This window comes from Fulmarus glacialis, unplaced genomic scaffold (genome assembly GCF_000690835.1).
Source record: "Fulmarus glacialis isolate BGI_N327 unplaced genomic scaffold, ASM69083v1 scaffold3240, whole genome shotgun sequence".
Classification (NCBI taxonomy): Eukaryota; Metazoa; Chordata; class Aves; order Procellariiformes; family Procellariidae; genus Fulmarus; species Fulmarus glacialis.
The window spans coordinates 14439-37305 of NW_009185722.1; the positions used below are offsets into that span (position 1 = coordinate 14439).

At 46.1% G+C, this 22867-nt stretch overlaps 1 protein-coding gene across 1 annotated transcript; it reads right to left on the reverse strand.

Annotated features, from left to right (window-relative positions):
* Positions 1 to 19085: 19085 nt before the first annotated feature.
* On the reverse strand, positions 19086 to 22321 carry FZD4 (frizzled class receptor 4). Its single transcript, XM_009576015.1, has one exon. The coding sequence runs from the start codon at positions 22293 to 22295 to the stop codon at positions 20994 to 20996; it is 1302 nt and encodes a 433-aa protein (XP_009574310.1). The 5' UTR covers positions 22296 to 22321; the 3' UTR covers positions 19086 to 20993.
* Between the last annotated feature and the right edge of the window lie 546 nt (positions 22322 to 22867).

Below are 22867 nucleotides of genomic sequence, written 5' to 3' on the forward strand. Positions count from 1 at the left end.
AAATATATTTTGTAGCAAATATTTCAACATTCGAACTTGGTAGTAAAAATTCAGAGTCAGCATCTCAACTATATTCCAACCCTATGAACTCTGATGAATTAAAATGTTTTGTTGTTCACCACAGATAAAATGAACATCTTCCAGAGTTTGTAATGAAAAACATCAGACAGATCATGAGAATAATCAATAACCTTGGGACGGGGGCACTTCCCTCCGAGTGGAAGGAACGACCTAAATTCAAGTTCTTGGTCTGACTTTGGTAGAGTTGGAGCTTTCAAGATACTCTTCACGTCTCAGGTATGATCAATCTGTTGCTCTGGGTCAAAAGTCACTCAGTTTTGACCAGCGACCCCATGCTGAAGTTGAGAAGTTTATCAAAAATTGTTAGAGGTTTTCTGGATTTGATCCCAGATGTGCAAAAAAAGTTCATGCAAGCAGCTTTTTCCAGTCCTCAAATTAAAAGCCACTGGGTAATTCTTGACTTGTTTGAGCCCTGTCCCTGGGAGCTGCCTAAAAAAAATCTTTGTTTTGCTCACTTCATGTCCTCAGCTTGGGAAATGAAATCCAATTTTCTAAACCATCTGTTAAAGCAGTTAAACGTTAGCAACAGAAATATACAGCTGATTTCCAGGAAGAGCAGAGGCTATTATCTAATTGTATTCTCAGTGCTGAATCGGAGGGTTCCTGGGTCATTAAACAAGTGGCTTTGCTTGTTCTTAGTGATATTTGGCACTGAATCTTGACAGATAGGTTTTTGCAGGCTGCAAATGGCACAGGGACTCAAGACCAGTAATGATAAAAATTCATGAGAGGACTGGCTGCCCACTCAGGAGTACAACGCCCTGTGGAGAGCTAGAGCATTATTTGCATGTTGTATTTTCCATTAGTGTTAGGACCAGCTGCCTTCTAAATTTCGTACTTAATTTCTGAAGATATAAGGCTATGCTGTTTAAGTTACATTGTCATAAAATGAATAAACACAACCCACATGCAAAAATCATTCCTTCCGAAACATCTTACTGAGTTTTCTTGTAGACAGGTATGTTTAGCATCATCAGTGGCCACACTTCTGCTTTTTAAATCTTTTCTTAAAGCTTCATATCACATAAATAAGTAAAATAGACTACTATGACTCATAAACAAAAAGAAAGAAACACAACTATATTTATGTAGCAAAGTTCAACAGACTTCAATTTTAACTGTCAAGCACTCCATATAGAAAGTAACTCTATTCCAGAAGGCTTCCTGTCTCCAAGATCTAATTGCAGACTTCTGGTAATTTATTCCCTAAGTGGAGTACAGCAAGTTCTGTTCATTTCTCATAACCCTTTAATGCTGACTTCTGTGCATTTCCCATGTGAAGTCATCCAAACAGATTTGCAAACTTTCTTGATTTCACACAAAAATCCTGGGGATTTTGGGATCCTGGCACTTACATGAGACAAACACCCACCAGTGCTTCTGAATCAGAGGAGCTTGCTATATTCTCTATCAGATTGCTGATGCACTTGGTGGCCTTGGCTGAGACTGTCCTACTGTACCAGGCACTGTACAAGCAGAAAGGAAAAGACAGACTGTCGGATAAAAACGTGGTGGAAAGAAGGAATGATGCTCAGAGGTGCAGAGAGATTAAATGACTGGCCAGTGGTCACCCCTCAACAGGAGTGCGAATCACTCCCAAACCTGTGTTCGGTTCTGTGATAACGGCACCAGACCTCCTCTCACTGTCTGCCAAAACATTGATGACAAAATGCCATCAATGAAAGCACAAATTATTGAAGCTGAATGTAGTCTGTGCTTGCATCATGAAATGACCACTCTTGTTTTGTTCCATGGTTCCCGTTTTTCTATGCCAAATCACTGCGAACCATAGCAGCGAGTCCATTTAGAGACTCTTGGAGTGAAAATAAAAATTATGTTTCATTTCTTGAAGTTTTCATCAGAAATGATGATAGTAATTAGAAGAGAGAAAAGCTATTAGGATGCCTGAAGGCACATGCTGGGGGTGCTGACTTCAATTTTCTGAACATGTCTGATAACCTGATGGGCTCAGGAACTCCTTCTGAAAGGACGGGAGGATGGGGACGAGTGATACTCAGGCATGTCAAGCTCTGCCTATATAGTGCTCACCTGCTATTGTCAGCGTTATTCCTCTGGTGCCAACTCTGATGTTAGACGATGGAGGCTCAATTCACCCATGACGTAACTCTGTCAAAGGCCAACAGAGTTCCACCACTGGAGAGATTAGTCCCTCCTAAATCTTTTTCGGAGTGTTGGATGTGCCGCAGCTGATGTGTTAACGACTCTTGGCATATGCTGCAGGAGCGTCTTTGCAAAGCTACTCACAGGGAATCTGTCACAGAGCTCAATTAATATTAATTTACATTACTGGGAGGTGGTGTGCATTTCCCACATGCCATCTTGAAAACAGACCCAAAAAAGCTTTAATAATGAAGCAGATCACAGCGGGAAGCGACTGATCCGCACAGCCTCCCCATGAGGGTCATCCCAGCTCCAGCGGCAGAAAAGTAAAGAGAGGGGCTGGCTGGATGCACGGGGACGGTGCCAAAGGAGCAGGAGACCTGCGGGGTGCTTGATAGCAAGGAAGAGGATGCTTCAGAGAAAAAGTAAAGGTCTGAGCTGCCTCCTTTCTCACAGACACAGTCTAGCTGTATAAAAGCTCCGGCATAAGCCTGGCTTGGTGATAAACATAGTAGAAAAAAGGATTAGGTAAACCTCACACGCTAATGTTTTTAAGGACGAGGAAGAAAGCAGGCCGTTTTCTCTGAAATTCCGGGTTTATGATCTGGGTGCAAATTACAGTATATGTAAAGTATTTGCCACTTTTCCTGGAGAAGCAGAGCTTAAAAATGAACCAGGGAAACCCATTCTGGGAAAATACACCACAGAAAGGGAAAGGGTTTGAGACTCTTAATAATGCCGTTGTAGAATCATAGAATCATAGAATCATTGAATCATTAAGGTTGGAAAAGACCTCTAAGATCATCAAGTCCAACCGTCAACCCAACACCACCATGCCCACTAAACCATGTCCCTAAGCGCCTCATCTACACGTCTTTTAAATACTTCCAGGGATGGTGACTCCACCACTTCCCTGGGCAGCCTGTTCCAAGGCCTGACCACTCTTTCAGTGAAGAAGTTTTTCCTAATGTCCAGTCTAAACCTCCCTGGTTTAGACACATGTGAAACTTAACCTGAAGTACTGAGTACACCGCCCGTTAGCCACGTTAAAGAAATATTAAATTGTCCTGGACTGTGTGCACAGACTGTAAACTGAGACACCTGGGGAATACGGACCTTGTTTTATGAGAGATTTTGTCTTATGAATACACTTGTGGAAGTCAATCTGAAAAAATCAGTCCTGCACTTCCAATTCCCTGCCCTTGGCATGCTGCGCTGGAGACAGACGTCTCTGGTGACACCCTGGGAAGCCCCCCACCCCTGCTCCCCCTCCACGGAGGCAGGGTAGAGCCAGGCATAGGCTCTGCCTCCTCCGCATGGTTTTATGAGGATTATGTGTTTCTGGCAGGCGACGAGAGAAAGGGACGGTCTCGCTGCTTCCAGTGCGCTGGGACAACGTGGCTTCTGTGGGACAGCCGTGACACCTAGTGGTCACCCATGCGAGGTCCGGGCAGCCGGGAGCTGTTCCCATGGTCCTTGGAGACCACCTCACAGGTCTTCAGACCCCACCAGGGATAGGAAAAGGGCACAAGGCTTCTGTAAGAGCACTGGTGGGAGCATCAGAACATATTTTTAAAGGATTTCCACGTATTTAAGGAAGATTTTGCTCTGTTCAGAGTCCCTGCCTGCCTTTTGAGGAATCCCCTTTCCTGGTGTCACCCTCCGGATCCACACCGGTGGGTTTTGCTCCTCTCCGACAGCCATAATGAGCCAGCCCTGCTGCAGCGGGCATGTGGCAACCGTGCGGAAACTCAACCACCCACTTTGAAAACAGTTTAGATTATGATGATAGATGGGTTTGGTTCCGAAATCCACACTTGCCTCTGTGCAATGACCTGTGGCCTTCGTCTCCCTTATAAGGGGGTCAAAAAACTTGTGCTCAGACTCGGTCTAAGCAAGCAGGCTTGTGTGGGGCTGTTCTGCCTGGTTCCTGGCTCCCGTGTCCATGTGCCCTCAAGTCTCTGCAGGCCACCTGCAGCTTTGCTGGGCAATGGTTGCTGTGATAGTACTTCTGACCTGTAACTTAACCCAAGGCCCAGTAGATGTGGTCAATAAATGTATGAGCTTTTACTGGTAGGTTTGCTTTTTTGACCAGGCAAACTGTTTATCACAGTGGATGGTTTACTTTCCAGAGGCTTATCCCTAATTTTGTACTAATTTTTCCAGCAATGAGATGAGCTGCTGATCTTGATCAGCTTCCTAAAATATAAATTTTAATATTCCAAACTCCACTGGAGAGGGCAGTAGTAGGCATTCCTATCGTCAACCTTATCCAAGCATTCAAAAACGAGGGACAATACATACTAACTAAAGAAGGGACTTAGATGCAGCAGCGCTAAGAAGTGTAACATTTAACTTCCAGTTCGCAGGCCTCCAAATTGGGATCTAAACCCCTGCTTTAGGTGCAGATGCTGTGGAGATCCTGCCCATGCCCCAGTGATGATGGCTGTATGAACAGCTGCACGTGAGCCATGTATAGAGACAGGACGTTCTCTCCAGGGCTAGCTGTGTTTCTTACCATAGGGCAATTTCAAACATTTTTTAATTTAAATTCACTTTACTTAAATACATTTAAGATTTAGATTTAAAATTCAATATTTAACTTTAGTTTTTAATTTAATTTGATATTTATAAAATTCACTGTAAAGATTGTTCAGACACTTCAAGGATTTTCTGATAAACTCACACGGAGGATGGGAGATAAAGCTGTCCCCAAATTACTGATGCCGAACTTTGTCTGCAAAATGCACCCAGGTACTAATAATGGATGCAAACACTGCGACCATATACCGATATATAAACATATATAAATGTGAGGGTGTGTTTAAACAGGGCACACTCCCAGAATTCCACACTGGTGGTCTGCACTCCTCCATCCACATGAGCTACTACCCGCTTTGCACTTACATGTACCGCAGTTCATGTCCAGAGCCTTTCTGACGTGGCCAATAACCTGCTGTACTGAAGATGAGGAGCAAGTGCTGATGTATCGGAGGGCAAGGAGGTCTGAGTGAGACATTGGGAAAATCTGGGAAGTCTAAACCAGAGCGGGACTGCGAGTGAGCTGTGCATGCCTCCAGGGATACAGTCGGTGCTCTGCAAGCGCTGGGTAAATCATTTACAGGCAAGGGCAGTGTGATGAAGGCGCTGTTGGGGGAAAGAGACAAATGAGACCATGGGGAATGATTGACTACAGTTAAAGGTCACACACCTTTGTAAATATATGGTAGAGACTGAGTTAATGTGGTGAAAGATTCACAAGGCCTGAGCAGGCATAGGAAGAAGGCTGGGAGTGGCAAATTTTGGACCAGTATAAAAGTTGACAGTCATGTATTGGCAGGAGATGAGCAAGCCTGGCAGATCCTCAGTAGCAAAGAGCAAGACTTAAGCCTCTGGTTTCAGAAGGGACTGATGCCTTTGGAAGCCCCAGTTGGGATGGTCTATGGGAGTCTTCATGTCACAGTTTCGAATAACCTTTAAAGCACCTCCTTTTGGCTCTCTCTGTAGGATGGCCCTGCTAAGGAGGTGCATCAGAACCTTCTCCTGAAAGGCCCAGAAATTGTGTAAAGTAACATAGTTAAAAAGCATGAGGGCAATAGGAAGGAAGAACAGCTTGCTTGGGTACAAACTTTCATAGGGGCGTTATGAAAATGCCATCAAATGAGAGAACTGGCTGAGGCATAATTCACACCACCGAGAGCAAAATGCAAATGAAATGAGTCGGTTGTGGCGTGGCAGCTTGCCGGAGTACGCCACGTGCAGTTGACATGACAGACCACTCATCAAAGCTGCTTTATCTGCCCGGAGTCAAGGCAGCAAGTGCATTTGTGCTGCTGGAACAGAACAGGGAGACAAATACATGTCAGCTCACCGATCAGTTGGTCCCAGTTAAGTCAATGGAGCGGACACGGGTTTTTGAGTCGAGCACTCTTTTCCCTTTGACTGACCAGTAACCAGCTGCGCTTTTGTGTGCCTTGGGCAGCGTATTAGCAGCACAAGTCTACAAAATGTTCAGCCCTTAGACTTAAACCAGGTGAAACTAGTTCCAAATCTACCCTGAATCAAGAGATGCCAGAGATTCTTATTCTTCAAATACCATTTTCTTTTAGCTGTGTCAGGAGGAATAAAAACTTCTCTTGAAAATATTTGTGATGATTTTTAAGACTTAAAAGTGCCCTTCCCTACCAGAAAATCAAAACATTTTTATTTCTAATTAGTCTCAATTGCATTTGTCATTTCAAAAGTGTCAAGAGAACAAGGACCCAAAGGGCGGCTGGAGCTAACGCCATCGAGCCAGGAATACAGAAAGCAAAGAGGCAGGGTGGCATCTCTGAGCAACCACTCCCTGCTTGCAGACTTCACTTGCATACCCTGAAACCATGAGCATGAGCTGAAACCAGGTGAAATTCCAGGCATTCATACTTTATTTTGACAAATTCTTTCCTCCTTCCAAACAGCCAGGCCTGTGCCTTGGGATACAGCTGTCCTTTCACTCCTGAGGGGCAACCTTTTCGGTTGTTTCAATAGAAAAGCTTTCTACACAATTCATCAAACTGAACATTTACAGCATTTAATAAAAGTCTGAGCACCCTAGGACTCAGAGAAATGAACCTCTTGGTTCCCTCTGTAGAGGTGACGGGATAAGGTAGCTGTGTGTGTGCCTATAGGACAACACCACTTCTGCATAGCTAAACTGACAGCAGAATTTGTTCATTATTCCTCACTCCTGGATTAATGTAAGGACAAAAGGACCATGAAGGATGATAACTGGAATACAGGCTTTAACCTTTTTTCAGTTTGCAGCTCCGCGCAAATTTTCAAGACTTGATGCAGGCTGCTGCTGACAACAGGCTTGTTTTCCTAGGCTTGCTCTCGCAGGCACGGTGGAGGTTACACAGGGGAACGCACCAGCCTGTGGCCACCAAAGGAAAGGGGCTGCTCAGAAATGAGAAGCTCCGCTTGATTTTGCAGCTATTGCACTTTGATTTGGTGAGCATGCTCCCTATCAACAGGGTGGAAAGAAGATTGACTTGGGGATAGGGGGAAAGTCCTGTGTTCATGACCGGGAAATTCAGTTTCCAAGATATAACTGGGATTTTTCTCCCATTGTCAGAGCCACAGGCTCGTCTTCAGCAAGAGTCACAGAATAACAAAATCACAGAAGGGTTCAGGTTGGAAGGGACCTCTGGAGGTCGTCTTGTCCAACACCCTCTTGCTCAAGCAGGCCCACCTTGCCCAGGATCATGTCCATCTGTGTTTTTAGTATCTCCAAGGATGGAGACTGCACAACCTCCCTTGGCCACGTGTGCCAGTGCTTGGTCACCCTCACAGGAAAAAAGCTTTTCCTGATGTTCAGAGGGAACCTCCTCTGTTTCAGTTTGTGCCTGTTGCCTCTGGTCCTGCCACTGGGCACCACTGAGAAGAGCCTGGCTCCTTTCTTTTTGACCTTCCCTTCAGATATTTATAAACATTGATGAGATCCCCCCTGAACTTTCTTTTCTCCAGGCTGAACAGTCCGAGCTCTCTCAGCCTTTCCTCATAGGAGTTCCTCCAGTGCCTTGCATCATCTTCATGGCCCTTTGCTGGACTCTCCCACTCCAGGTGGGAGAGAGTCCAGTGGTGGCTAGAGGCATGGGGCTGTTCTGGCTCCACTGCTGAACAGTGAGCATGGACTCGGAGGGGTTGTTTTCTCCAGATTGGTGGTCCCAGAAGGGAAAAACCCACTCCCTTCCGTCTCACTGCAACTGCCTGGATGAATGAGCGATGACGGGTTAGTGGGCAGTGTGGTCTGTCAAGCCCACATGCTGGACTCTCACGTTTCAGTCGGTTGTTTTCACCTTTCTATGAAGTAAAAATAACACATTTCCAAGGGACTTTGACTCTTGTGATGTGGGAAGAACCACCTGCTAAAAAAACACCAGGGAAGTTTTCCTATTAATTTGTCAAAGGCAGAATTTTAATTTATCTTTGTGGAAAAAGGACCCCTGACATCATTGAAGCAACCCCTTGCCGAGGGGCTTAACATGTGGCAAAAGTTACAGGAGCAGTCAGGGAAGTGCCGTGTTTTATTAATGAGTGTTTGCGACAGTCCACTGAGGGCTCTGCTGAGGTCAGAGATGTTTTTCGCCTCTTACTTGAAGGGAGCGACATTGTGGGTTATAGAGGAATCTGAGATACGTGTGGTGGAAAGGTCCATCCCAGATTGGGCAGACTGGTGTTATTTAGCCTTATAGGGCACAGCAGCTGGACAACCCAGGCTGGAAAGCTTTTCTTTTGGCTTTTGCTTCCTTGGGACGCCCTTCTCCATCCATGGGTAGGTGGCCCAGCAGGCAGAAGCCCTGGGTGAGGCACCCGTGTGTGGGCTGTGCCCAGCAGGACCATGTGGGAGCGTGGGTAGAGAGCAACGCTGCCGACGGTCCCCCGGACATCCCTCAGCACCGCGTGGGACTGAGCAGCCCACTCACATCCCACACCAGGAGAATCTAACCCACAGCCTTCTCTAAGCAGTGAACAGGGCCAAAGTCCTGCTCCCCAAAGGAGGTCAGAGCTTCCTACTTAATTTAGTGGCAGAAGCAAGACTGTCCTGCTTGTTCTCAACAGAAGTAATGGAGAATGGGAAAGTGGCTGAGCTCCATGTAGGGTCTCTAGAACATCCAAAGTCTCATCCTGAGTCTGGGAAGCACTCGGCTGGCCCTCAAGACCTAAAAATGAGTTTTCAGGGCTCACTGTTAGAAAAGACTTTCTGTTTAGAAACAGACAGCAATTAAGAGCCCAGCTCTGAAATTGGTAGGACATTAGTAGCGTTTCAGGTCTCAGCCAGTCCTTCGTGGTGGCGATACGACATCCCCACGTGCTGGCAGACCTCAGGCAGTGTTGCTCAGCCAAGCAGCCACAGTTCCCCATAGTACATAGCAAGCGGGTCCGTGTCCGAGCAGTGTTCCTCTATAGCTTTTGCAGTTAGAGGTTTTGCTGAAGCTGTTTTTGAAGAGATTATGGCAATTCTACACAAGGTTATCATTAGGAGAACTTTTAAATTAAAAATACAAATATATATTTGTATACATATGTACCCTGTACTTGCTACTTACCAACTTACTGTGTCTGTCCTCAGAAACAGAGGTTCCCATATCCAACTATTTCTCAATCAAGAAGGTCTGACCTATACCATCTTAATCACATAATCACTATGCTAAACAACAAATTCTAGGGAAAATTTTGTGGCATGGATTACACTAAAAATGGCACATACAAGAAGTACAGATGCAAGATGCTGGACATTTGGAACATTCTGCTTATTTACACAAATAAAAATTCTATTTCATTGCTTAATCCAGTGCACGCTTTTTCTTTTTTTATTGACCTCAAAATCTGTTATTAAAGTTTCATGCATATTTGCTAATGACACACTAACAGTTGTTTGAATAAACAAAGTGCATTTTCCTTCATCCCTGCCTGTCCCATTGACTTTGCCTGGAAATGCCGATGAGGAACTTTTGTTTGCAAAACTAGTCACAGAAAGAGAGCGGTGTGAATTCTGCCCTGCAGTGTTTGCACAAGCACTGGCGGCAGAACTAACACAAATACTCATGGGAATTTGTTTCTGCAAGGTTAATGTCAGAAATGATTTATTGAAGCCTTCCTCCTGCTCACCAGTCTGGCATCCATCAAGCGAGTAAACAACACCCCCATGATTTCAGAGTGCTCTGAGGCTGGTCACTGAGCAAACACTCCAGATCAGAGTCAATATTTTGGGAGTAATCAATCAAGTGGTATTTATTCCCACAAAATTTAGGTTGAAATACTTTGAATCAAGAGTCAAAATCAATGTGTTTGAAGATAAATATATTTTTTTCTGTCGATGCGTTGAAGTTGTTTAGCGAAGTTGGTGAGATAGTTGATCCAGCTAAAGTTATACTCACATTATGTAGCATAATTTAAAAAACCCCAGCTTTTTAGTGAAATGACAGAAATGAGTCTGTCTGTCCTCATGTGTTCCCATTTCAAGAAGAAATAGTATTTGCATGGTGTTGCCACACACTCGTGCCATGGAAATGCCCCTTTCTCCATTACTCCTTGTTCCTGAGAGTTTGGTACTTCTTTAAAGGGTCTTTCTTTCTAATCTTTATTTTCTTTATGAAATGCACACTGGAATCAATTCTTCCTTTTCCATCATGACTGATAACTGTAGAAATCTGGATTCATAGGGCCCTGCTGAATTGCAGGTAGAGCTCCCAGAACCAAGCCCAGCCCTCAGGGAATTTAATTTATACGGCGACCAGATTGTAACCGTTCTTACGGTTACTTATGGCCAAGTCAGTGGTTACTGAACCCAGCCAAGAAGCATAGTAATTACTTTTTTTCTGTTTATTTACCAGATAAATGGCTATTACTTTCACGGATATAACATGTTATGTTCTAGTCACAGCCAAAACCACTTTCCCTCACCTCCAGCAGATGTTAGGTGGTTTGAAGTATCAAACAAGAACCTGAGATATTGGCTTGAAGCTGGCAAGTACCTTCAAGCCAGTATCACACTGAGCTGAAATGTTAGTTTTGTCCTGTTCAAATGCCAGCTTAAAGTGTTCCTGTTAATGTGAGGACATGGTTAGAGCATATTAAGCCATAAATAAAAAAGGGCTAAAGGGTGTTAGGTTTACGGTTGGACTCGATGATCATAGGGTTCTTTTCCAACCTAAATGGTTCTTTGATTCTATCATCAGCTGTGAACAGACGTGGGCTTTGCAAACGGCTGCATTTATTGAAAATCTTTCACTCTCAGTTTTTGCCTCTGCTGGCAGCTACCGACCCTTCAGCTCTGCCAAGAGCTGGGCACTGCCTCATCTGCTTTGGGCCGCGGTGCCCAGACGAGTTCAAACACCCCGCGCCTTCGAGGTGTCACGTGCTGTCCCTTTGCCAGCAGCCCCGTGGGAGGGCTGAGCAGCCACGGCTGGCCCGGGGACAGACATCTACCCACGCTCTGGGGCACCTTGCAGCTTTCCTTCCATGCTGTTCAAGTTTGCATCTTTCTGGTGTCTTCCTTCCTCCTTCCTCTGCTCTATAGGGCCCAAGTCCAATTTGTTTTCCAACCTCTGTATTATTAGAGAGATTTCTGTTTTTTCTTCTGCATCCAGGGGAATCAACAAGAACACGGTGCAGGTCAGGAGACCCTGGCTTTGATGGTCACATCAGTCCTCCTTCTCCAAAGCCTGCCCCACGGGCCCTGGCTAGCCAGGAAAGGCAGCCCTGCGTCTGCCTGCTCTGGTGCTCCCTAGAAATTAAGAACATGGGGGTGGTTTTCAGAAAGAGATGCAGCCTGAGGTCCATAAACACTGGCCTTCTAGTCCCAGGCTCAGCAGTCACTTCCTCTGTAACGGGAGGTAAATTATTTAACCTGAGCTTTGTCTTCATTAAGAACATGATTCTGAGATAGGAATTTCTAAAGGCTGTCTATGTGCATGTCTGCATTAGTTAAAAAAACACTTTTAGTCAAATTTGTGTGTAGATTTGTGGAAGAGCTATAGAAGTTAGATGGAGAAAGGACTTTGCGGTCTTTTTTTTCAATAAGGGAGATTCCCTCTCCTCGTGGAAGAAATTTCTTTCCTTCCTTAAATGGGCTGTGATGAGCCAACAGGTGCCATAGGGAATGGGATGTGAAGTGCCAGGTTTTATTTTTGCTGTGAATCTATTCACACGGAGATTTTTCTCCTGCTCACCCCACTCTGTGTGCTCTTTGGGCCAACAGATCCTCAAACCTCTGGTCTTTCTTGTGTCACTAGGAGGTTAGTTGGGTTCTTCTGGGGTTGTAGGGAAGCACTTTCAAAGCTGAGCTTTTAAAAACTTTTGCTTCTTCTGCTTCAGTTGCTTTAGCAGAGCTGGGGAGGTGTGGAGGTCCCGAGCACTCCTTGCATACCCACACACTGCCTTCCTCTGCATGGCCTGGTACCGAAGTAGTATCATAGAATCATAGAATCATTTAGGTTGGAAAAGACCGTTAAAATCATTGAATCCAATCGTAAACCTAACGCTGCTAAGTCCACCCCTAAACCATGTCCCTAAGCGCCTCATCTACACGTCTTTTAAATACCTCCAGGGATGGTGACTCAACCACTTCCCTGGGCAGCCTGTTCCAAGGCTTGACAACCCTTTCGGGTAAGACATTTTTCCTAATATCCAATCTAAACCTCCCCTAGCGCAACTTGAGGCTGTTTCCTCTCATCCGATCATCACTCATGTCCCAACAGCCATGGCAGCCCTTGGATCCTGCTCTCTCTCTTAGTCCGCCATGGCAGGGCCATCCCCTCTGCGACACGAGACAGCAGCTCAGTAGCAGCAGCAGGACTGCAAACTCCTGACGGGAGCCCAGGCTGCGGGGGGGAGTCGTGGGGCTGCAGAGCACAGCTACTGGAAAGGCCACACAAGCGAGGAGGACCGGGCTGGTGGCCACGTTTCACAGCCAAAAGAAGAAAAAGCTCCTGATATCCCGAGGAGAGGGGGAGGGAGGGATGTGGCCTGTGCAGTGCCCTGGTGCATCCCGAAGCTGGCAGGGCTCTGGCAGGCGCAGACGCGGCTCTCGGGCATTTTGGAGAGGGAGGGACCTCGTGAGCTTGCAGAAGCGAAACCCAGCTCATTCCACGGCAAACTGAGGGCCGGCTTTGCCGATGCTGACAGGACGGATTACTGATGTTTCAGGATGAGACCTGCCCCTTTCCCTGCTTTGGTTATAAAACCGTTCTCCAGGGAAGCAGGGATGGCTCCTCACTTATTTTGGCTCCACTCAGGCCACAGCTGTAGAAACATGATTGTTTTGGGAGTGCAATGGTATTATAGTTTGTCATAACTTTCATACACTGGAGTCTCTAGCTGATTTTTTTCAGCATTATATATATATTCCCTTCTCCTCTGAGAAGCCCTCTTCCCCATTTCCAGGCCTCTCCCGCACCCCCTACCTTTCAAAAAGATTCTATGGTTTTATTGTGGTTCTCTTGCACGTGACTCTACAAATGCTTTTTGCTTTCCGCCTGGGGCCTGCCAGCTTTTTCCCACCGCTGCCAAATGGCAGCAGAAAGAAGAAAGGCTATCATCTCAGGCTGGAGGCTTTCCTTTCTGCTCTGCTCTCCCACTCTTTTTCTTTTAAACATAACTAGCGTGAGGGCAAGGAAGAGATCGTGTTAAGTCTTTCGAATGGTGTTTTCAGAGTATACGTGCTGCTGGCTTCTGCTACTGGCAGCTTTCCTCGCCACAGCGGGGGAGAGATGTCCCTTTGGCCCTTTTGCGCGTGAGCAACATTAGCAACCTGCTGTAGCAACGCCAGCCCCGAGCCCAGCTGAGCAAGGAGATATTAGTGATAATGGAGGGTGAGCTTCTGATTTCCTTAGCTGATGCACTTGGTACAAACCACCACTTATGGCCCAGGGCCAGCAGATGTGCTGCTGGGCAAAGTCTTCACACCAGCAGCTGAGGTACGTGCCCCGCTTCGCCCTCACCTTTCCAGATGCTGGTTTAGAGCCTTGATGGAAGGAGGAGATGGACAGTTGCTGCACCCCATTGCCTCTGAACAACCATTTAACGGGTTCAACATTAGAAGCCTGGAAGAAAGCCAGGATGGAGAAACACTGGCACAGGTTGCCCAGAGAGGTGGTAGATGCCACATCCCTGGAAACGTTCAAGGTCAGGTTGGACGGGGCTCTGAGCAACCTGATCTAGTTGAAGATGTCCCTGCTCACTGCAGGGGGGTTGGACTAGATGACCTTTAAAGGTCCCTTCCAACCCAAACCATTCTATGATTCTATGATTCTAGGAAAGCCTACGGTGGCGTTCGTCTTACCGAAGAGGTACCAACCCTCCCGGGAGCAATGCGACACGGGTCGGGGAGCAGCCTGGCAGGGCTGGGGAGCAGGCGGAGGTGAGGAGCCCCAGTCCGGCAGCAGCTCCCCACTTTGCATCCCAGCCCCGCAGTGCCAGGAAAAGCAAATCCGCCCCGAGGAACCCCCCGGGAATGGCCTGGACGCGAGTGGGGAGCGGGGCTGGGGAGCGGCGGCGAGGGGCTGGGGCCAGGGTGCAGCTGCCGCTAGATGTCAGCCACTCCTTGCTGCAAAGCAAAAGATCCAAAAATGCAAGAAAAATCCCTGAAAAGACTCAATTCCTGCTTTTCCACAGCACTCTGTTTATCATCCCTTACCAAGTACTTGAGTGAGAGCATCTCTGAGTTGCTTCGGAAGAAAATACTTCACTTCATCCATTAAAACATTTAATGTCAGGCTGTTTTTCTGCATAATAATGTTTTAAACATTAATATTGTAGAAGCAGATTGTCAAATGATTTGCATCTATTTTGCAGGAAGGATGTTTTTCCCTTCCTCAGGGTAAGCTCAGGAAATGAGAGAACCAAGCAGGAAACTAGCTAAACGCTGATGGAAATATAAAATGAAGATATTTATCTCGCCAGTGTATCGACAAGCCATGGGTAATTGTTTGGGTTTTTTTTTTTTAATGTTTTAAACCATTGATTTAAAAACGGACAAAATTAAAGTTAAGTCTTCCTTCCCCGAACCCTCTGAAGTGGATCTAATTAATCAGCACTTTGGCTTCTGGCAAGCAAACACAGCAACAAAATCAAAAGTTACAAATTACAGTAAACTTTGCGGTGCAATAATATTTGAGTTTGGAATTTAACCTGTTTCCTCTGGTGTTGTACCTAACATCTGGCAAGCAGGAGGTCCCCGCTCTCCCCAAAAAATAGGAAAACAGAACAGTTTCTCAGTGATACCTTAGCACGAGCCCTCGCTTGCTGCCGCTGCCCTCTAAGCCACCTTCGTGCTCTTCCAGCCCCGTGGTGACTGTTTGGTAGGCTGTTCCCAGAGCATAAAACAAAACATCTGGTTGTTAACAACATAAAGCTGTTACAACAGCTGGAGTCTGCCAGGATGCACAGGACTTCTGGCCAGAAATCGTTTCCCAGCTGCAGGAAATACTAGTGATACGGGACCTACTGTACCAGCCCAGCATCAGCTGGGAGCTGCCTGACCCGCACCCATCCTCTCGTCCCTTCTTCTCGGCGAGGTGCAGCGAGCACATGGCACAATGTGGTTCCAGCCTGGACCGTGCTCTGCCTCGCCACTGTCGCAGCCAGCCGTTGGCTTTGCAAGCACGGAGAGATGCTCCACTTCGCACTCAAACTACATTAATATTTGTCGGTCTGGTTGAACTGTCCTAGGTTGAGGCAGAGGCTGCAAACTCCTGGCTTCTATTACGAGCCAGTTAGCCCAAGCGTGCAGAAAAGGGCACTATGGAGCACCAGTGACACAGCTGCTATGGGGCCGTGCAACGGGGCTTTCACCTACGGGCGAGAGGTTCAAAGCTGGACTTGATCATCCCAGGCGAAGCATCTCACTTAAGGAGTTACCAACAGCCCTACCGACGGCTTTGCTGTTTTAGCAGAGGCTGGGGAGGCTGGAAGTAGTTGGGTAGTCGCCGCTTGTCTCCCACCCATTCCTGCACCCCTGCAGGCAGCCGCAGCTCTGGCCTCCCGGGGATGACGGTGCAAGAGGCTCGGGGAGCAGCCCCACAGGGTGCTGCCTTCGGGAGCCAAGGCGATGCAAGCCAGACCCCTGCTCCCCCGGCAGCTCACGCTGCCTCGCTCTGCCAGTACAGCTCTTGGTGGGGCTGCCGCATAAACCAGATCACTGACATGATCCAAGTTAAAAATAAACCTCCAGCATAAAACAAAGCGAAAACCCTGTCAGTTATTTTTAACCCGTATCTTTTTGCTGATCTGCTTTGCAGCGCAGCGCTGCAACTAGTTGCACTGGCAAAACGAAGGAGGAGGTGAAATGCGGCGCAGTTATGGGAATGAGTGGCTGAGGACGGACGGGGTGTGGTGGAAACTTCACCACCGAAGTCGGGGTCTCACGATACCACATTTTTGCATTACTGGAGCTTAGGATGCTCCTGACTTCTGGCAGCAGAACTCTGGTCTCCTTCACTGTGAAGTCCTTAACATTTGCTCTCTTTAAAGACAGCTTTAACTAAACAAGACAAAACCAATCACACAAATAAAAAGTCCTGATAAAAGGCTACTTTTTGTGAGTTTTGTATACAGCCACATACTCCCTCTGTAGGCAAACCTGGCCTGATTTGTCATCCCAGTGGCTCGGGGAGATTGTTCCCCATTTGAAGCCACTACAGCAATCCACCGTCGCTTCGCAGGTGATGCTCTGAGGTGCCTGATGCGGGCGACGTGCATATGGGCAAGTGGCCATCACGGAGACCTGGCGCAGCCAACACCATCTTGAACGCTATGTCTGAGGTTCTCTGGTGGTGTGAACACCCCAACAAGAGGAGATCCTTCACCCCCGCCCCAGAAGCTCTTTTATGTTTGTTACGTTTAACTGTAGCTATATTAAAGACCCCCAATTACAAGTTTCAAGTCAGAGATCTCATTAATCACCAACCTGAGAACATTACAGTGATGAGCTGCCAAAGGCATGAGCAAATCACTCTGATTACCAGATTTAGATGCTGCTCTTCAAAACTTGATTAGCTACAGATACACAGGTGATAATTCCTACTGTCTTCTTTATAGCGCATCCTCACTATTATCCGCTCTACTCTGATTTAGGTTCTTATTAGAATAATATTATGCTAATTAAGTAATCCTGCACACAGAATGCTCCACGATGGAGATGATTAAGTGGGTTTAGATGATGACTAATATCACAAACTGTACTATCAGTGTCAGAGAAACTGGTGAGGGACATACACAAAAAGAAGGAACTCCTCGCTGCCACCGTACATCCTAACTGTGAACAGAAATTATAAAAAGGAATGAAAAATAAGCAGAGCATTAATAAGCTTATTTTTTTAAAAAAAACTTTGCAAGAAAATGTAGACATCAATTGAATCTGTTCTCTGACAGGCTGAAATTACCCCTAGGAGTGAACTCATTTCAAGCATGTTGTTAACAGCAGAATTTACCCCTTCCAAAACCCACTAATAGTTCCCATATACTCAACAGGCAGGTGGTTACACCGCCCTCCTCCACCATCCGCCTCGGATCTGAATGCTCGGTGCATCTTTGGATGCACGTATTCCATAATACGGGAAATAAAAAGGAGCCTTACAGGAGGCTCTGCTCTCCCCAGGAGCCACACCACAGCAGTGTTACAGCAGCGGATGGTTTTGTTTCCGTCTTTGCACTCCCGTTTGGTTTTGGGGACAGGCTCAGACAAGCCCAAAGCTCCAGCTGCTTCCCCAGCCAGTGCCCGGGACCTGTGCACCGTCTTTGAAAGGGTTTCTGTCCACCCCGTGTGCAAGCCCTGAAGCACGCACGTACTTTCACTGTTGCCCAACGATGTTTTGTTCTCAGTTATTTCTCGCAACCCACATTTAGAACCAAACCATTGGGATTAACCCATTCGGAGCATCCATCCACCACAGCGTGAGCATTTCAGTCCTTCTTCCTTCAGAGGAAAAAAGCACTTGCAACAGTGATGAAGCCAATTTAAGAAACAAACTCACCAAAAATGTGAGGGCTGCCAGGAATACCTTAGTTATCCACAGAGGTTAAAATTTTATTTTGATATAAAAATTAAATAGCAAAGTTTTTTGGCTTTTTTTACAGTGATAAATTAGAAATTTACAGTACATACATCGAAGTAGATATATTCTCTGTACACCCCAAAATAATCAGTGTCTACTTCCTTAAAATTCAGAAAAAGGAGCTAACTTGTCTGTTTAATGTAAGAGCTAAGCTTGTACCTCTCCAGCAGATGCTTCCAAAACCTGCGGCGAGAAGAGCACACACCGGGGAGGGGAGAAGGGAGCAGGGACTGCACAAGGAAGGGAACCGCTGCAAAGTTTCTAGCTGTATAACCGCAGCAACTGCACTTCCGAGACAGGATTAGTCACACATTTTTTGGCTTTAAATTCATAACAACGTTGAAACGAGAGAACGTATGAGTTGCAGATACCCACTCTTCACAACTGCCGGGTTTCAGGCTATCTGCTGTGACTTCCCACTCATACAGCCGCGAAGCGGAGCAAGGTCAATGCACGTGGATGAACACATTTATGGAATGGTTTCATCACTGTAACAGCTAATTTTGCTTTGGGTTGGTACAATGTCACCCCAAATTCTCAGGAAAGATGTTCCTTCAGGAACAGCAGCTGGTGTCCCTCCCCAGCCCACCTCCTCCCCATAGTATTTGACACCCTCACGCTCTTTAATGGAACATTCCCCTGGGTCCCTTGTAGGGCTACGCAGTGCTATCCTCATCCAACTCACTTCCAACATCTCAAATCACTGGGGACACCTGTCTGTCACAGTCCATGGGGTCACAGGCAGCGATGCAGAGATCCGATAACAAGGGACTACTTAACATTCACTTCTGTGTACATAACATGGTTAAAAATGCCATTTATTGAATTAGTCAGCTCAAACATGGATCGTGTTGGCCAGGAGAGTATCCAAACCATTTCAGAGTGAAGGACACTTGAATGAACGTGACACCTTGACACAGACCAATACTAGGTTAAAAGACAAGGCTCTTACTGCGTCCTTGAAAGTCAACATATAGCTGGTGACTTTACATCCCTCGCTGTGCCAGGAGAAAGATCGCACAATGGAGGAACTCGGCCATCTGAAGCTTTCCTACTTGCAGAACTCCTTGTCCACAGACGAATAACCAGATCCAAACGCAACACTAATAGTGAGAGACTTTATGGAGAGGATGAAAAGGCTCGGCTGGTATGCGGCGTTGGCCAAGATAATGCTTGTGCGTCTTGCGCAGAATGTGTCAAGTTGTCACTTGTTCTGCTGGAGAGGGAGCCCAACCGCAAAGACTGCAATTAGGGTTTGTTTGGGGTTTGGTTTTCTTTTTTTTTAAAAATGTGCTCTAGCACATGTTTCAACATTGACATTGAAACAATACACGCTTCTGGGACAGATTAGTGCTCATGGCCAGAGCTGGAATGAATTGTGGTTTGGGAAGCACATGGGGCACCTGTACGAGAAGTGAGGACTGTAACAAAGCAGTGCCTGTTCTCAGCTGCCCTCGAAGGTCGTGCGAGTCGGGGCACTGGGGGGGATGCTCCGCAGCTGACCAGGTTCCGCACAAACAAATTGAGCAAAAGTTTAGGGCACACAGATAAAACCGAAGGTCCTTCAAAGAGATAAAGTATCAGAACAGTGTTCTCTTAAGTACTTCTGGGCTATTTCTATTTGCATCACCTTTCTTATTAGCCAAACAAGCCCCTGACACAAGGTTCGAGCTACCCACGAGCACAAGCCGATGCCTCCGCAAATAAAAGGATAAGAAAACTCAACAGTTGCTGTGAAACAACATTATTCACCAAGAAGTTGGATCTCTTCTCTTGGGATCCCTTTACAAAAACTGGGAACGCCTCTTGCTGTTCCTGAGGACTGAATGCCTGCTCACATTCTGCATGTAAATATATGTTAAAAAAAAATCACCATAGCTGTCAGTGAGCAATTGGAGCATCGTCGTGAGGCAGTCAGCTGTACCGCGATGTCATGGGCTGAGAATGTTCTTTTAATTGTAACTGACACACATAATTATACAACTGATCTGTGTGAACATGAGGTTGCCAAGGAACTTAACATTTTGCTTCTCCCCAGACTGGCGTCTGCAGAGATACCATCGCACTGAATGAAATATATTAAGACTTAATTGCTTCATGCAATGGGTCTCCAGAGAGAGCCAGATAAGTTTATTCGGAGAAAACTGGCATTGTTTGAAGATACCCTCAACTCATTTTTCTCTTTCCTGGAGGAAGGAACACTATAACATAAGACTTTATTTAAAGCTGTTAAATGCAGCAGAATAAAGTAGTCAGCTGGAAATAGCAGGAGCACCTGAAGGGACAGGAATGGAGGCAGGCAGATAACGATAATCGATGCAGAAAACCATACAGAGTTTCCCAGCTCCCACTGACTCCTCTACTTCTGACAATGGCCTTGAGTAAAGCTTTTAAAAAATCAGAAATATTGATAGAACCACAGAATAATTCAGTGGGAAGGGACTAGGGAGGTCCAAATTCCTGCTCAAGGCAGAGTCAACTCTCGATTCAGACCAGGTTACAGACTGTAAATGAGTCAAAATTATTATTAGACCATCAGATGACTTAAAGAATCATCCTTACTAATACCTCACTAAATCCTACTCATCATGGGTAACTCTCAGACCTGGAAAGTCCACTTGGTATTTGCTGGAGGACCTGATCCTTGGCTGACTTGTGCAGTGTAAGGGAGCAACAGAATTCCCCAGGGCATAAAGAAACAACCCTCAGCAGGCGCTTCCTTCGCGATGCTGAACTTGGAAAGAAGACATCTAACTGAGGTCCTGGGTGCTCCATCTTCTGCTAACTGGACCCTAAATCAGCCTAGAATTTGGCACCGGACCGCCCTTCCTCCATCAGCTATAAGATGATGAAAAGAAAACAACATCCCACAGCTGTGGGCTACAGTCCCTCAGCTTCCAAAGACTTCAGTATATTGCCTCCTGCTTTAAAAAGGAAAGGGAGATAACGTGTTTGGATATTTCACAGCTTTTAAAGCCTCCCTGGGCTTTCCTATTTTGGGCAGCACGGTTTATGGCTATTGTATCTGCAGCATGATCTTTTTGCTGTTTATTCTTTAAGGCTTTTTTTCCCATCCCTCAGAGACAGGTTGTGTAACCGTCTCCCTACTCTACTCCCAACATTTACACGGCAATGCGTACACGCGGTCAGTCCTTCACGGGAGAGCAGTCAGACCATCGGGGTGTCGTCCTTGTCTCATACCACGGTCTCGTTCCCCTTCCCAGGTTTCACCCAACCGTCTGCTCTCTTCTCCCGTTTCACCTTCCCTGAGTTCACCAGTCTGTTCGAGCACTTCTGCCACGTGTGCAGAGTTTTGGCTGACCAGATCCACATACCTGATGTAATACCCACCAGGAGGGACATGAAGATTTTGAGCATCTCCACTGCCATATTGGAATCATCTGCCGAATAGCGGAAAACAGCCCAGTTGGAGATTTCGTAGAAATAACAGGCGATGACACACGTTGCTGGGACGGTGTACAGCACTGAAAAGACACCGATTTTGACCATCAGTCTTTCCAGTTTGTCCGTTTTAGTTCCATCTTTCTGGAGATTAGACCTGATTTTAAATAAGGCCACGAGTCCCGCTGCAATGAATAAAGTCCCAATGACCAGGTAGGTAAAAAGCGGAGCGACGACAAAGCCCGTCAGCGCATCTAGGTTCTGGTTCCCAACGTAGCACAGACCGGTGAGCTCGTCTGCGTCTACTAGTCTCATAATCAAAATGACGATGGTCTTCACCGCGGGGATAGCCCAGGCTGCAATGTGGAAATAAGAGCTGTGCATTTCTATAGCTTCATGGCCCCACTTGAGTCCTGCAGCCAGAAACCACGTCAATGTCAGAATAACCCACCAGATGGAGCTAGCCATCCCGAAAAAATACATCAGCAAGAAAATTATAGCACATCCTGTGTTCTTAAGACCTTCTTGGATAAGAACAGGTTCTGCTGCCTCTTCAAAATCACAGGATATCCTTTCCCGGCCCACAGTTAGCCTCACAATATAAGCAATGCTATAAATATTGTAGCACATGCTCAAAAATATGATTGGGCGCTCCGGGTAGGAAAATCTGGATGAATCAATCAGGAAGGTCAGGACTGTGAAGGCAGTTGAGATGAAGCAAAGGCTGGCCCACACGGCCATCCAGATATCTGTGAATTCCTTAGCTGACCTGCTGTAAAGACCGGCGTCGTAGCCGCACTTCAGGACGCAGTTCAAGCTTCTCTTCACCCAGATGTACTGATCCGAGTTAGATCCCATGCTGTGGCACTCCTCTCCAGGCTGCAAGGAGGTCTTGCTATGAAGGGGAACCTCTTCGTCTCCTGGGCCCTCCATGCACATGTGGTTGTGATCATTCTGGGGTGGGAATTTGCTGCAGTTTAGGCTGTCCGGCCAGGCAAATCCAAATTCTTTTAAAACGGGCTCGCATCTTCTTTTGACAGAGAGGCACATGCCACCGCAGGGACCTATGGGGATGTTAATCTTCTCTGTGCACATCGGGACATAGACCGAACAAAGGAAGAACTGGAAGAAACAGAAATCACAAGTGCGTTAGAGGAAAATTAAACAGGTCAAAATATAGTAAGTTTTCTTTTTTTGCCTTTTTAGCAGTAAAATTTGGTCCTTTGCCTTAAAAAACAGGAAGCAGCATAAAACAAATAAACCAAGAACAATAAAAACAAAGGAGAAAAAAAAAAAACTAAAAATGTTGTCTTCTTTCAGTTCAAATGTGGTCCGAAGCCAAAGCTGAACATTTTACTCCCTAGATTAGCTCCATATAAATTTAGCCCATCAGTTTCAATAAAGCGAGTGGGATTTAGCCAGATCTAAACCTCAAGGGTGCAATTTAGGAAAGCAAAAAAACAAATTGAAGCGGTTTAAACAAATACATATATTTGTTCTAGGCACCGTCTGGATACTACAGCTAGCAAACAAACGGAAGAAAAGTAATTTATTGAATTACTTTGGTTCACGATCCTCCCAGAAGAATGTCTTGTTCTTTTACCATAAGGTCACGTACATATTTGCAACGGTAATAAAATGTTGTCGTTTTCTCAGCTTTTGAATAA

What these genes read in the sequence shown, in the direction of transcription:
- FZD4 (XM_009576015.1), bottom strand. Translation starts at nt 22,295, where the DNA reads ATGTGCACAGAGAAGATTAACATCCCCATAGGTCCCTGCGGTGGCATG.